Below are 15,199 nucleotides of genomic sequence, written 5' to 3' on the forward strand. Positions count from 1 at the left end.
AGGCTGGAGTTCATTAAGAATGCAAATCAGCGCCCTGAACACCCGACTCAACAGGTCCCTTCGCCGCCTGCAACCCGCCCGCCCGCCTCCCCAGGCCGGTCTCTGCGGCTCGCCAGCACTGGTGTGAAACCTGCTGCCCCCGGTTATCTGCCCCGGTTGCACCCCGCCAGCTCAGGGCAGCCCTGGGAGCAAAGCCGCGGAGCCCTGGGAAGAGGCAGAGGCTGGGCAGCTGCACGGAGCTGCGGGGGGAGAGCCCCACGTGCGCTGTGGTGTCCCGGGGTCCCCGTGTCCGGCTGACCCGCCCCCGCGCTTGGTGGCCGAGCAGGACCCCCCGGCTGACCCAGCCGGAATCGGGCCGCGGCGCGGGGGGACCCCGGGCTCCCCAGCTCCCGCGGGCCGGGCCGGGCGCCGGGTCCCCTGGCAGGCGCGCCGGGGCCGGGGCCGGGGGGGCTGCCGCAGCTGGCTCGTCGCCCGGTCTCTGGTTTTGTTTTCTTCTGCCCCCGTCCCATGCTGGGGGGCGGGTCCGGGGCGTGACTCGGCGGCCAGCGGCGCTATAAAGCACCTGCCCGGCGCGGCTCTGGGGCCGTGCTGGGGAAAGGCAGCGTCCGCTCCTGGCCCGGAATTAACCAGCCGCCATGGCAAACCGGCCCGCGGGCGTCGTTTCTCTGGCCATCACCCTTTGCATCCTGCTGGGAGAAGGTGAGACTCTTTGCGGCTCGGCTTTTTGTTTTTTGTTAAAGGCGGATTTCACGGTTGGGCTGGGCTTTGGAAGATGCCCCTGCCGAGGAACCGTGCCCCTCCGGGCCGGCGTGCTGGGGCTGAGCCCTCCTGGCTCGGACTCGGAGCCTGGCAGCTGCTTTCCAGAGCAGCGCGAAGTTTCACGTCACCAGGGCAGATTCCCCCCCTCGCTGCTCGTGTCCCTTCCAGCTGCTTTCTGCTCCTCTAGGGAGCTAGGCGTTAGGGTACCCTGGGAGATGGGGGAGCCTCTCGCTAACGCCCCCGTGCAATTGTCCGCCCCACACCCTCTTTCTTAGGAGGTCAGCCTGCACACTGCACCGCTCCCTCCCTTGGATCGAAACGTGTTTGCTTGTGTGCCCTAGTGACCCTGCATCGTGCCTGCTTTCGCGCTTGGCAGGGAGAGCTCGCACATGCAGGTCGCAGTCATAGCTTGATAAGAAGCCAAGACAGAAATAAATAAATAAACACACAGCCCACAACCATGTGTTGCAGGCATGTGCAGGGCGATAGCTGCCTCTCTGTGGTTTTGTTTGTGGGCAGATAAATAACCTGTGCAATTTGCCAGTGGGTTGACTGCCTGGCATTGCCCGAAAAAGCAAAAGCTGCCATAGCAGTGCTACTTTGCCTTTACAGTCCCTCATTGCTCCAGGTTTTCTAGCAAACTCCCCTGCTTAGTTATGCAAGTGCTTTTATGATCTAGTACTGCCTAATCAGCAAGGCTGCACCTACTGTAAAACTGCCCTGGAAACTGAAATCAACATAATCCCTGATAGAGGTGTAATTGCAGCGTTTACATAGTATTGTGCGTTCCAGAGCTTTTAAACTATAGCAGGACGGATCCGTTTTTCTTCCCTCTGCTGCAGGTATGGGCCGTCCTCCCTTTGAGTCCCACCTAGCTGCAACCGGCAGCAGGCACTCCAGGACAAAGAGATGTTCCTGCAACAGCTGGCAGGACAAGGAGTGCATTTACTTCTGTCACCTGGATATTATCTGGGTCAACACCCCAGGGTGAGCATGTGGACAGCTCTTTCGGAGAATGTTGCTGATAATTTATAAGTAAAAGATTGATCTCAAAGCAGGGATTTCTCTGGCTGATGGTGGTTGTTGGGTGGTGAGTTGGATAGAGCGAATCCCAGTTTGTGTCACCTGTTGCAGATAACAGTGCAAACAGTAACACCAGAAAAGGACAACCCCTGTTTCCTCTAGGGATTACAGCTGCTTGCTTCATGTTGTCACCAAACAGATAGGGTGAAAGCTCAGGAAGTCGATCCCCTTGTGACTGTTTTTTCCCCATGGTATTTATACTAAAAAAACCCTTCAAATTGCCACCATACAAAAACTAAAATGTAACAATTCCAACTTGCCACAAACTTCTTTTCTTTTACACCTGTTGCTCCGAACGCTCCTCGTAAGGTGCTGGTATTTGTAGTGGGGCTGCAGGGGCTTGGCATTAAGAACCTGTGGCAGGAAAGCAGAGCTCTTTTCAGACCCGTGGCTGTCACCTTTATGTCCAGTGCCAACAGACGGTCTCAGTCAGGTGTGGCTCTAATTATGCCTGGTAATGTGCACTCATTAGTAACAACTTGCTCTGAAAATAGCTGCAGTCTCTGCCATTCCCAAACTCTGGGAGGACTTTGGAGGTGATGGGGGTGGATTGTGATCCAAGCTGGAAAGGGAACGTGTACACCAACAGCTATACAAGTATGCTGTGATCAGAAGAACCTGTTATAGCCCTAAGGCATTTTAACTTGTAACATGTCCTGTGCAGTCACAACTGTTTCATGTGTTTGTGGGGAGGAGGGCCCCCTGCCTGAGCCTCTTGCTGCTTGGCAAACTGGGCATTGGAAACTCGTTCAACTTTCTTCCATGCGTTGGTCCTGCCTCTGCATTTAAATTTCGTCTGCATGCTGAACAATCGCTGTTGCATGGGAACGTGTCCCTGTGTTTCTGAGCAGCTTCAAGGAGGATAAAACTCCACTTGCAGTCCAGTACTTGCTGGCTGACGCTGGTCCAGGCTACCTGTGAGGGTGGTGGGAAGAAAAGTGGTGGGTGGGAGGCAAGAGCTGAATTTTATAGGCTTGAGAAGTATCCTTGGTCTCTTCACCTTGTGTCTACAGATGTCCTTTTTATTATTATTGTAGCTTGGCTGCCTCCCAAGCCTGCACGGTAAATCTCTTTGCTAATAAAGAGTAATTGCTTATTTGATTTCTTTTGTTTTAACAGACAGACTGTTCCCTATGGCTTGGGAAGCCCTCCAAGTCGCCGCAAGAGATCACTGAACAGGTGTGAGTGCTCACACTCCAAGGACAGCGTCTGTGCTACCTTCTGCCAGGCAAAGCCTTGGTGAGTCCAGCAGGCCCCTGGGACGGGTTGGGAAAGGGCTGATACCCCCCGTCTAGCCAACGGCCGGTCGAGGGGTGCTTTGCAAAGGAGTGGTTGAGATTCCAGGCTCTGAGTGAAGAGATGGACTAATTCCGTAGACTCCCCGGCGGCTGCACTGTTCTCTGGCAGCATCTGGAACTTGTCTAGTGGCTTTTACACCCTCCCAGAGAAGCCCTGGCAAAGGGTCATGAGCACGTTTCTGTTCGTACAATGGTCCCCTTTCTGCTTGGTAGAAAACAATGTTCCCTCTGGCGGTGTGGTGGCAGCGCATGTGAGGAAGTGCTGGCTTGCGTAGTGGTTGGGTGACGTCGATCACATGGGAGGGGGCGGGAGAATCAGCGTGAAGCGCACGGGAGGGTTATCCAGAGACTTCCCCTCCTGGGGACAGTAGCTTCCTTCTGGCGTGTTGCAGGGGAGGAGAATGAAAGTCGTCCGTTGAAGGGGCACCTGCTTCTCTTACCTCTCAGAAGAGCCATATCCAGACGATAAAAGCTGCTTGTTTTTCTGCTTGCTTCTCTTGGGGTAAATCCAGATATAAATATTCACTCTCCCCTCAGCCCATTCTGCCCTGGAATGGAGCTGGCTTGGAGATAACAAAATCTTCTGCTATGTGAACACTCATGCGTTCAGAAGCATAGAGCCTGCTGCAGGAAGTGTGTACTGTACTATAGGCAGTCACTATAGTCTGAAGTGGGACAAAATAGGGGGGAGGAATAGCTCAGTGGTTTGAGCATTGGTCTGCTAAACCCAGGGGTGTGAGCTCAATCCTTGAGGGGGCCATTTAGGGATCCGGGGCAAAAAATTGGGGATTGGGCCTGCTTTGAGCAGGGGGTTGGACTAGATGACCTCCTGAGGTCCCTTCCAACCCTGAGAGTCTATGAACATAGAAGCAGTATAATGTGTTCAAATTGCCAAGTACTAGAAAGGGCCACTGTCTTTAATTTTCTATCTAACAAATTTGCGGAGAAATAAAACTGGCTATAAATAGTTCCAGGGAACTGAGTGGGTTCTGAAAGGAAAGAGTCTAACAGTGACACTATAAGCTGCTGCCAGAAATGGCAGGGGATTAGCCCTTTCAAAATAAAGCTTTCAACCCTCTTATAGAGCGATGTATGTAATATTTAGAGCTGTGCTCCTTCCACTCCATGTGTTTTCTCCCTGCTGAAAGCGAGGGGCTAACATGCTTGTGCTATCCTGACTTTCAGGTATCTTGGGAACCTTAAGCTCCCACCGAGCCGTAGCGTATAGGTAAAGAGTCCCCACAGCAGTGATGTGAAGCATCCACAAACTGATCTTCTGAGAGCCTGACGGTAAGAATTCCATTTAAACTGGATCTAAATACATAAGGCCTTGCCACCCTGCTCCCCAAAAGTAATTGCCCTATAAGCATGTGAAATCCCACAGGATTGTGATTCCAAGACTGTAGCTTTTACTCAAATTTCAGCTTTTCCAGTCAGGGGACACTGAAAACTTCTGACACTAAACCTAGAATAGGAGACTAGAGGGGTAAAGGAAACCCCTTTGCCCACCTTCCACTCACCAATGGAGGATTGTAGTATTGTGCAGGTCATGAGTCTCAGGACTTTCCCATCTTCTGCCATGCAAAACAACTTAGCAGACAGCATGTAAATATCAAAGGACACTGGCTGTCCCTGGATGTGAGGAGGGTAACAGATGAGATGCTGAGTGTTTGGTCCCTTTTGTTTACAGGGACATTGCTGTCTCTAACTCCCAGCTTCCCAGATGGCAGCACTGCTTTCAGAGGAAAGTTCAAGCAGCCTTGCCTGGAAGAAAAAGATACAGAGCAGGTAACAATCCTGTTTTCTGGAATAATTTGGAGTCCTGTGGATGCCACTGGCTCTTGCCATGGGTGCCTGAAAGAGCAGAAGGAAAGACCATGATGGAAAAGCAGGAGAGGTGGATGAAGCAGAGGAGGCAGCTCAGCGCTCCAGAGACTGCTGTAAGGGAAAACAGCATCTCCTCTTATGTGGCCATGGACACGCTGTGAAGGTGGGATCAGGCCTGTTGGATCAGGACTGGGTTTTATCAGTCAAATACCAGCTAGATTCCACACTGGATGCTGCCCATGGTCAGCATGTCTCTGCAGTCCATGCACTTAGGCCTAGAAAAAAACATGTTCAATTCTGAACTTGGCAGCACCCCAAAACTCCTGTATTGGAGGCCTGGCCTACATGTTTGAACAGGGTTCCAGCTGCGCTGCTTTCATCCATGGTTTGGGTGGCCATCACAGACTCGTGGACTGACGAGCTGCTGCCTTGTTGGGCTTGTCGTCTTAGCACTTTTTCCTCTTTACTGCCCTGTCAAAGACAATCTGATGTGCGTTAAATTGGGATTCCCATGTAACACATACCATTGTACCATGGTATAGCTAACCAGGCTCTGGCTTTCTCCTGCTAAGCCATTTGCTTGAGGTCCCTTCTCCATGAGTGGCTCAAGTGTAGACCGAGAATAGCCTGTTTAAATCTGAACCTGTGTTAAATCCAAGCTCTGCACACCTGGCTCCACAGTGAGTGGGTGGGGAAACTCTGGTAGAGCTGCATTTCTTTGATTCTCTCCTCTGTTGCTGCTGGGAGTGTTGCAGGTCACATTTGTTACATGGGGAGGGGGAAATTCAGAGCCAAACTACTAGTCCCAACAAGTGCGGTGGTGTGAATGTTGTCTATGTCCTTAGACATGTAATTAGCAGGGTAGAACATTGTAACTAGGTTATTCTTAACTTAGCCCTCCCAGCTTGCTGATATGCACAGAGCACTCCATTGAAGGAGAAGCTGGAGGCAGTGAAGAGGTAGTGGGAGAAGGTGCAATTGCTTGCTGCTTCACTTAGTGACAGACTGAAAGGGACAAATGATGACATGCTCGGTGTGGCTCATGGGGAAAGGCTTAGGCAAGAGGGATGGGCTTAGGCAAAACCCAGGATCATGGTCACGTACAGTCCTGGAGCATTATAATTCCACTGGCCCTCCGGGAGGAGTTCCACTGAAGAACACTGCATCCATGCTCTGGAAGATCCTCTTGCCAGACTGATGAAACGTCAAGAGTGGGGGAGGCTGGGCTTGTATCACAAATGCTCTTTGATTTCCCAGCATACAACTTCTATTACAGAGCCTGGCTGCAAAATATTCATCTAGTTAGTGCAGATACACCAACACTCCTGAAATCCTGGCTGGAATCTCAATTCTGGCTGTGACCTCACTCTTTCACATGAACACTTAAGGGTGCTGGTGGACTGAACCATACCCGTATTGTAGTCTAGTCCCATTGGGCGTGCAAAACACTTCCTCAGTTCTCTTTCGAGAAAGAGAACAATGAGACCAGTTAATCCATGTATCGGTATGTAGGACAGTCAAGACAAAAATCCTCTGGTGTCTGGAGCTGGAGAGAAAAGCATGGCGTTTGTTTGTTTGTTTTTTTGCCTTCTGAAGGTTTAAATCATCCTGAAAAGATCTGATAAATTCCTGTTTGAAAGGGAAACTTTGCACACTGTTTAATGTTCTAAGTTGTGTCATTTTAAATCAAACTACTGGTCTAAATTGCTCTGTGTGTCCTGTCCCCTCCTGGAATGGAGTAATTTATAGCATGCACCCACCGTGTGCAGTATCCCAACATTTCAGTATATTTATTTTAACCTATTTTTAGACAGTAATTTGCAAATATGTAAACTTTAATTTGTAATAAATGATGGTAAAAGGTGACATTTCTGATTCCTTCCTCCTTTTCCCCCCCCCCCACTTGATAGCTGGTTAAGTGTGGGTGTGCTATTGGGTGGGGTGGTGGGTGTGGTCAGAACGCAGCTGAATTAGTTGTTTCCCAAGGTCTTGGAACAGAGACATGACCATGAGACTGTAGAGATAGGCAGGAATTAGGGGTGAGTCTTCAGGGGGAGACAGGTTTCAGTTCAGGGTGGCCCCATTTAGCAGTGACCTTAAAAGCCTGGGATGGTTCCAATATAATTGGCCCTCCTCTGGCTGGTGTTTGTTGGGAATGTAGCTGTGGACTAGATGCTAACACAGTCACAACCATCAAAGCCTTGCACTGTGCTGGGTGCAATAGCCAGGATTCCTGAAAGCAAGGATCTAGACTCTGATCTCCTGTTACAGTGATGAACATGAATGGGGTGCTAGTGAGACCAAAATAACTAACTTTCCCTCCTCTCACCTATAGACTTGCTTTCATTTGTTTAAAAATGAACCCATCCATCTGACACTCTGTGAAGACAGGACAGGTTATAGATAATAAAACATACCAACTAGCACCAATGGGTGTGCTAGAGTGGGAAACCAACCCAAAGTGCATGGGCAGCAGGTATCAAAGGCAGGGGAAGGGTGACACCCCTCCCCACCCCCCCAACAGCCTGCATTGCCCTGCCCACACTCCATCCCCAGGTCTCCTCCTACTTCTCTCTGTGCTCTACTGCTGATCTTTCCTTCCCTTGTGTCTGGGGCCCCAGGCCAATGGTGCCGGAACCAGGGGGCCAGGGCCCTCCCACTTTTTGCAAGTGGACAGGCCTGTCCTGCCCACTTTTCACCGGGATGGGTCCTGTGCCTAAGTGGGATTCTCCTATCACTCGTTCAACCTTCTCCCCAAAAACCTCCAAAGAGAAAGAGGTAGCCCGTTTGCTGTAGCTGCCTGTGTCTGTTGCTGATGTCAGGGTTACTGAATGAGGAAGCTGAAGTTTCCATGGTTTCTTTCATTTGTTCCTCTGGAATGATTTCCACATCACTCGGAATGTCTTTTGTAGCAGTCTTTGTTAGGCCCAGCCTTTATTTGTCTTTCTTTCTTCATAGAAGAAGTATGATCCTAGGCAGGTTGAGAATAGGATTGTTTCCCCATCCCCAATGGGAATGAAACCTGCCCCTTTCAGAGCAGCCCAAGCCCCTGCTCAGTGTCCCGGCTAATAAAGGTAAGGGAGAGCATCTCCACCCCTGGAAGTCTAGCTAGAAATGTCCTCTAGATCACATGAGGATATGGAGGAAGTTCAATGCAGGTGGCAGACAGAGCTATCATAACAGGCCCTTCTGGCCATAATATCTACAACCGGAAAAGAAATCCCTCAATGGGATTTGAATGATGATAGCTCTCTACACACAGCTGGGCAAGCTTATCAGCAAGCCCTCTGGCAGGAGGGGCTGATACTAAACACTTCTGATATCTCCAGCTGGGCATCCAAAACCTGAGGCAATCCAATGTCCTTGGCCACTCTTACAAACCTTAGGCCAGCATCTCAGCTGGGGTCTGAGCTAATGACCATGAACATCTCCCAGTGACTTCAAAGGGCACTGGATATGGCTTCTTGTGGAAAACAGCATTGCTTCATTGACTTTCATGTAGCTACACCAACTTACACCGGCTTAGAAACTGACCCCTTGTTCATAGTTTGTACTAATAAGACCTAATGTAGAGCACCTGAGGAATTGAGAGCTTAATAGTATGTTACGTAGGGTCAAAAATGAATACTATTTCCACTTAAATTTATTACATGCCATGCCAAAACACAGACTAGGGCAGGACTAGGATCAAAGAATATTTTAAAAGTTCTATACATAAAAGAAATAGAACAAAATAATGAAACTTCAATAAGGAGAAAATCCCAATAGAGCAGATGTCTTCCCAACCCCATTTCTTCCTTCAGTGTGAGTGATGGAGAGTGCCAGAGTCCCTGTCCTATATACCATCTTTAGACTAATAATTGTTTCTCATGATTAATGCCTCCTATGCATGAGGAACTCTCCTGCCTGGCATGGGACTCTTGATTTTTTTCCAGTGGGAGATTCTGTATAAGACTTATTTCTGATTAGTTGAATACCTTGTGCACTCGAGCAGATTCTGATGCCCTTATACATGTCGGACAAAACTTTATTCCACATTCCCTTCAATGGGATATTTATGGAATGAGGAACTTATTCAGCATGAGTAAGGAGGGGAGACTGTAGCCCTCAGGGAATGAAACCTGATAATTTTATTTAGAAGCCATTCAATCTGCATCAGAAATACATAGATTCTAAGGCCTCAAGAGACCACTATGATTATCTAGTCTGACCTCCTGTGTAATACAGGCTATTGGACTTCCCCCACATAATTCCTGTTTGAACTAAAACTTAGCTTTTAGAAAAAGATCTACTCTCTCTATAAAATTGCCAGTGATAGAGAATCCACCTCAACCCTTGGCAAATTGTTCCAATAGTTATTTTCCCCCACTGTTAAAATTTCTCATCTTATTTCCAGAATTTGTCCAGCTTCAACTTCCATCCATTGGATCTCGTTAGACCTTTGTCATCTAGACTAAAGAGCCCATTACCAAATATTTGTGGGTACTTACAGCCTATGATCAAATCACCATTTAACCTTCTCTTTGTTAGGCTAAATAGATTGCGCTCCTTGAGTCTATCATTGTAAGGCAGGTTTTCTAATCCTTTAATCATTCTCTTGGCTCTTCTCTGAACCCTTTCCGGTTTATCACCATTCAAGATTGTGGACACCAAAACTGGACAGAGTAATCTCATAGCAGTTGCACCAGTGCTAAATACAGAGGTAAAATAACCTCTCTAATATTCAAAATTCCCTTGTTTATGCATCCAAGGATTGCATAAGTGCTTTTGGCCAGAGCATCGCACTGGGTGCTCATGTTCAGCTGATTATCTGCCACTGCCCTCAAATCCTTTTCAGTCGCTACTTCCCAGGCTAGTCTCCCATTCCGTAAGTATGGCCTGTATTCTTTGTTTCCAGATGTATACATTTACATTCAGACTTATTAAAATGCATATTGTTTGCTTGCACCCAGTTTACCAACCAATCAAGATCGTTCTGTATCAGTGACCTGCCCTCTTAATTTTTACCACTCCTCCAACTTTTGCGTCATCTGCAAACTTTATCACAGATGATTTTATGTTTTCTTCCAAGTCATTGATAAAAAAATCTTAGAGTGTAGGGCCAAAAACCTATCCCGCAGGACCATATTGGAAATACACTTAGTCTATGATGATTCCCTGCTTATGTATCAGCTAGTTTTTAATCCATTTAAAGTGTGTCATATTAATTATGTATTGTTCTAATTTTTTTAATCAAAATGGCAAATAGTGCCAAGTCAAACTCCTTACAGAATTCTATGTATGTTACGTCAACATTATTACCTTTAACAACTAAACTTGGAATAGCATCAAAAAAAAATCTCGAGTTAGTTTGACAGGATCTATTTTCCATAAACCCATGTTGATTGGCATTAATTAGATTAACCTCCTTTAATTATTTATTGATTGAGACCCATATCAGCTGTATCATTATCTTTCCTGGGATTGAAGTCAGTCTGACAGGCCTATAATTACCTAGGTCATCCTGTTTACCCTTTTTAAATTTTGGGAAAACATTAGCTTTCTTCCAGTGTTCCAGTACTTCCCCAGTGTTTCAGACTTCAAAATCCAAGAAAATCAACATTAATGGTCCTGTGATCTCCTCAGCCAGCTCTTTAAAAACTTCCATGAGGTTCAAAAAAGTTCTGTTGACTTTTCCCACATTTGCTGTAGTGGCGGGTGCTCCTGTGGAGCATATGTAATAAAATATAAGAACAGCACTTTGTTGCCTGACCCAAACAAGTGATGCATGCAACAAGAGCTTTGCCTGCCTTCATCACTTACACTGAAGGAAGAAGCTGGGGTAGGAAGACATCTGCTCTGCTGGAATTTTCTCCTTATTGACATTTTATTATTTTGTTCTATTTCATTTGTTTCACGTATGGAAAACCCCCCAGGAGAGCTGAAATCAAGTCTTGGCTGTAAAGAAGAAGATGAAACATGCCATGGTGGGATGCATGGTGTGCAAAGTTATCTGATGTTTAGCTGATTGACACATTGGGGGCTAGTCTCCCGGCATCTCAGTGTCCCCGGCCTCTGTTACACTGTGAAAGGCCTTTCTATCCCCCTGCACAGGCTGAAAGAGGAGCAGCAATATATGTAATTTAGACACGACTGAAAACTTTTCCCCCAGCCCTGTTTATTTTGTATAAGATTCCATCAGTTAAAAATCACTCATAAATATGAATAAAAATCAAATAACAAAACACGACAGGCTATTTTCAGTAAACTTCTTCTTCATTTGATAGGCTTCTTGTGGCTGTTCATCCTACAATGTCAAGCATTAATTAACATGATTAACTGAACTAGGAAGGCTGTAATGACTCCTTTGCAGCAGAGAGCACAGCTTTCTGGGTAACTGAAGCAAGCTTTCAAGAGCTCCGGTCTATGCTGAGATGGCTACTCATACAGCCCTGCAAACCCAGAATGGGAGCATCCCAAAGAGAGAGGAAGCAATAAAAGTATCAATGTGCACTTTCAGCCAATGATGTCTCCCTGGTTTAAGGTAGCTGAATATTATTCCCATTTTACAGATCTGGTAAGCTAAGGCACAGAGGGCCATATTTTGAAAGGTGTATATAGACACCTAACTCCCATTAGTTTCAATGGGAGTTAGGCACCTACATATCTTTAAAAAAATCTGGCCCAGAGATATTAAGTGATTTGATCAGATACCTGCAGCAAGTCAGAGTCAGAGAGAGTAATAGATCAGATCCAGAGGCAAATCTACAGGGAATATAAGTTAATGCAATGTATACCTTCTTCCTACCTGCACAATATGAAAATAACACTAATTTAGACTCTTCTTAGAATCTCTTCTTTAGGCTCATATTCACTTACCAATGAGTAAGGCTGTGAATCTTTCACGGAGGTCATGGAAGTCACAGATTCTGTGACTTTCCGGGACCTCTGTGACTTCCACAGCTGCAGTGGCTGGTGCAGCTGGTACGGCTGATCCTAGGGCCCAGAGGAGTGGCGGCAGGGCCTTGGGCTGCCTCCCAACCCAGAGTGGTGGTGGTATGGCCATGGGCTTCCTCCCTATCCCCGGGAGCAGCATCATCCACTGGAGCACCGCCCCTTGCCTCCCACCCCCACCCCGCAAGCAGGTAAGATTTGGTTAGTGGTAATTTTAGTAAAAGTCGGGTGACTTTGGTTATTGTCCGTGACCTGTCTGTAATTTTTACTAAAAACTTTTACTCATTGGTAAAGCTACGATTTAGTCACAGGTAAAAATACCCGTGACTAAATCGTAGCTTTACCAATGAGTAGCTTCCAGCCTCTCCTCATCTTGGCTGAAGTTACCCTCCAGCTACTCCCGCATTAGAGGGAAATAATGCACAGGCTTCAGAAAGTGTTTACAGTGTTGTTGTATCCGCAAGTGAGACAAAGTAGGTGAGGTAATATCTTTTATTGAACCAACTTCTGTTGGTGAGAGAGACAAGCTCTCAAGCTTACATAGCACCTAAAAGAAAAGGAATACTTGTGGCACCTTAGAGACTAAATTGGTTAGTCTCTAAGGTGTCACAAGTACTCCTTTTCTTTTTGCGAATACAGACTAACACGGCTGTTACTCTGAAACATAGCACCTAAAGAAGAGCTCTGTGTAAGCTCAAGAGCTTGTGTTTTTCAACAGAAGTAGGGCCAATAAAAGGTATTACCTGACCCACTTTGTCTCTCTGAGGTAGTGATAGTTTGAATTGGGAAAGAACTGTAATGGACACCTCTTTTCAAAAAAGAGAGAGATGATTTATGATCAGAAACCAACCAACACCATTAACCTGAACTGAAAGGATGACCTGGACATGACTTCACATGGAGGCTCCGTACAATGTCTGTAATTTGGCCAGCTCTTTCTAAGTTATAGCAGTGACAAGGGAACCATGGAAGGTTCAGAGGTTAAGTTCAGATAAGCATCTAATCATTTTGCTCAGATTACAAAATTCATGAGGTTGCCATTACCAGGCTCTTGGCAGATGCCATGAAAACAACTTTTAGGTACTTTGCCTTTGTGTCACAGATGACAATAGGAAGCACAGAAGACACTGGAAACTGGAAAAAGAAAAATCAAAAGGGCCCAGCCAGGTTAACAGCCATATTGTTTAAAACTGTATTCCTTATTAGTATGGTATTACTAATAAAAATTTAGATTCCAATCCCACAGTGAGTTGCATGTAGGTGGATGCTACTGCATGGAACTCAATGCAAAACGGGAGCCTGAGATTGTTAAATCAGAGATAATTTTTTTGAAATTTTATTAGTTATTATGTGCTGTGTACTTTCCCAACACAGAGGAAGACACTGAAGAATTTATAATCTGAAAATTTAATTTACTCTTCAGCTGTTTGTTTTCATTTTGAAAGTCTCTGCTCTTAAAGAATGAAAGTAGATAAGTGAGTTTCATATTGGTTTATTGTCATTTTCCTATCAGGGCACTGTTTGGATTGCACAAGGGCCAGACAGGGGGATAGTTAAATCCAAACCCAAGTGGTTTCCTTTGACATTAAAACAAAAATAATTAAAACAAAACTGAGATTTGGGGCCTACGCTGCCTGACAATATCCCTTTAGCCAGATATCTTTGATCTTTGGATCAATGTTCCCTCTAATTTTTTTCATCCATGTGTGGAATAAATTTTGTTATGTGCACCGAGGTAATGTGCAGATGTGCGTCACCAGTAGAAACAAAAACCCTAGATATAATATATATTTTTAAAAAGTTACCATAGGGATAATTACTTCAGCCAGGACTGGTTAGGCCTTTTAGAACTCACAACTGAAAGAATTAAATTTAAGTGTAAGAGAGAAATAATAATTATGAAATGCATAGACCAGTCAAAAAACTAAAATAACACACTTTGAAAGAATAAAATTACAGAGACTATATGTGCATTGCAGGAAGCACCAAGACATAACAACAACAACAATACAAGTATGTGTTGGAAGATGAGTGTGAAAGACTGTGTGTGAGAGAGAGAGACACAGAGACTGTATGTGTGTGTGTCTGTGACAGAGACAGTATGTGTGTGTGAGACACAGACTGTGTGTGTTGTGACAAAGCTCTGTCCTTGTCTCTATGGGTCCTGCATTTTCTGGTGGATTTCGCTATCCTCAGAGGCTCACTGTGACCCTCCATGTAGCCCTTCTCTCTCTAGAGGCAAGGGTCACAGCCTACTGAGCCATTTTCATCATAAGCCAGCAAGGGATGTGAGAAGCTACCCTCACCTGCACAGTCTCTGTTGTCTCCCAGTCTCAGTGATTAATCTGGGGGGGGAGGGGGAGAGCAAAAGGGGGAGGAGCCCTGGCCCACACTCTACTCTGGGCTCCAGCCCAGGGACCCTAATAGTATCAGCTGTGGTAGCTGACTTTTTAGAAACAGGACACATACAATTCCCTGGGCCACTCCCTCACAGCAGTCCCCACCTCCTCAAGATCCACTTCACCCTTAGCTCAAGGCCTCCTTCCTTGTGCTTGATATGGTTTGTCTTGCTCAGTCTCTCCAACAGCACGACTTCCTCCTACAGCTCCTGACACGTGCGCCCACCTGACTAACTGGGAGGCTTTTAACTAGTTTCAGCCAGTCCCTGATTGGCTTCAGGTGTCCCAATCAACCTAGCTGTCCTCCCTGCCTTCTGGAAAGATTCTTAATTGGCCCCAGGTGTCTTAACTGACCTGGAGCAGCTGCCATTTGCTTATCCTGGTAACAGGGATTTGTTTAGTCTGTGGGTAAAATATCTGTCTCCCATTACTTTACTATAGCCTTTTGGCCTTGCCCTGTCACAGTGTGTATGTGTGTGTGACAGAGACAGTGTGTGTGAGACACAGAGACTCTGTGTGTGTGTGTGTGTGTGCTGGCTGCTGCGGAAGTTTCTGAGCGACACTGTACACTGTCTCTTTAAGGCACTTACTGAAGCTCTCCTGCTTTTGAGCCATGTCCCCTCTCCCCTTCTCTGCGGAGATGGGGTATGTGGATGGGGGGAGAGGGAGAGAGAAAGAGAGAGAGTGTGTGTGTGTGAGAGAGAGAGAGAGAGAGAGAGAGAAACAGAGATTGTGTGTGCTGGCTGCTGGGGAAGTTTCTGAGCGATGCTGTGCGCTGTCTCTTTAAGGAACTCATTCACTGCCCAGAGGGCTTGGAAGGCTCGTTCAGACCTCAGAGCTGCTGTGAGTCCTGAGCCCTGTCTCCTCTCCCCTGCTCTGTGGGGATGGGGTAAAGGGATG

The 15,199-nt window shown here is 46.6% G+C and overlaps 1 protein-coding gene across 1 annotated transcript; it reads left to right on the top strand.

Annotated features, from left to right (window-relative positions):
• Nucleotides 1-635: 635 nt before the first annotated feature.
• EDN2 (endothelin 2) lies at nt 636-6,833 on the top strand. The gene is made up of 5 exons (XM_077837907.1): nt 636-699; nt 1,602-1,746; nt 2,962-3,081; nt 4,326-4,430; nt 4,831-6,833. The coding sequence occupies exons 1-4, from the start codon at nt 636-638 to the stop codon at nt 4,366-4,368; spliced, it is 372 nt and encodes a 123-aa protein (XP_077694033.1). The 3' UTR covers nt 4,369-4,430; nt 4,831-6,833.
• The last annotated feature ends 8,366 nt before the right edge of the window (nt 6,834-15,199 follow it).

Source organism: Eretmochelys imbricata, chromosome 19 (genome assembly GCF_965152235.1).
Source record: "Eretmochelys imbricata isolate rEreImb1 chromosome 19, rEreImb1.hap1, whole genome shotgun sequence".
Lineage (NCBI taxonomy): Eukaryota > Metazoa > Chordata > Testudines > Cheloniidae > Eretmochelys > Eretmochelys imbricata.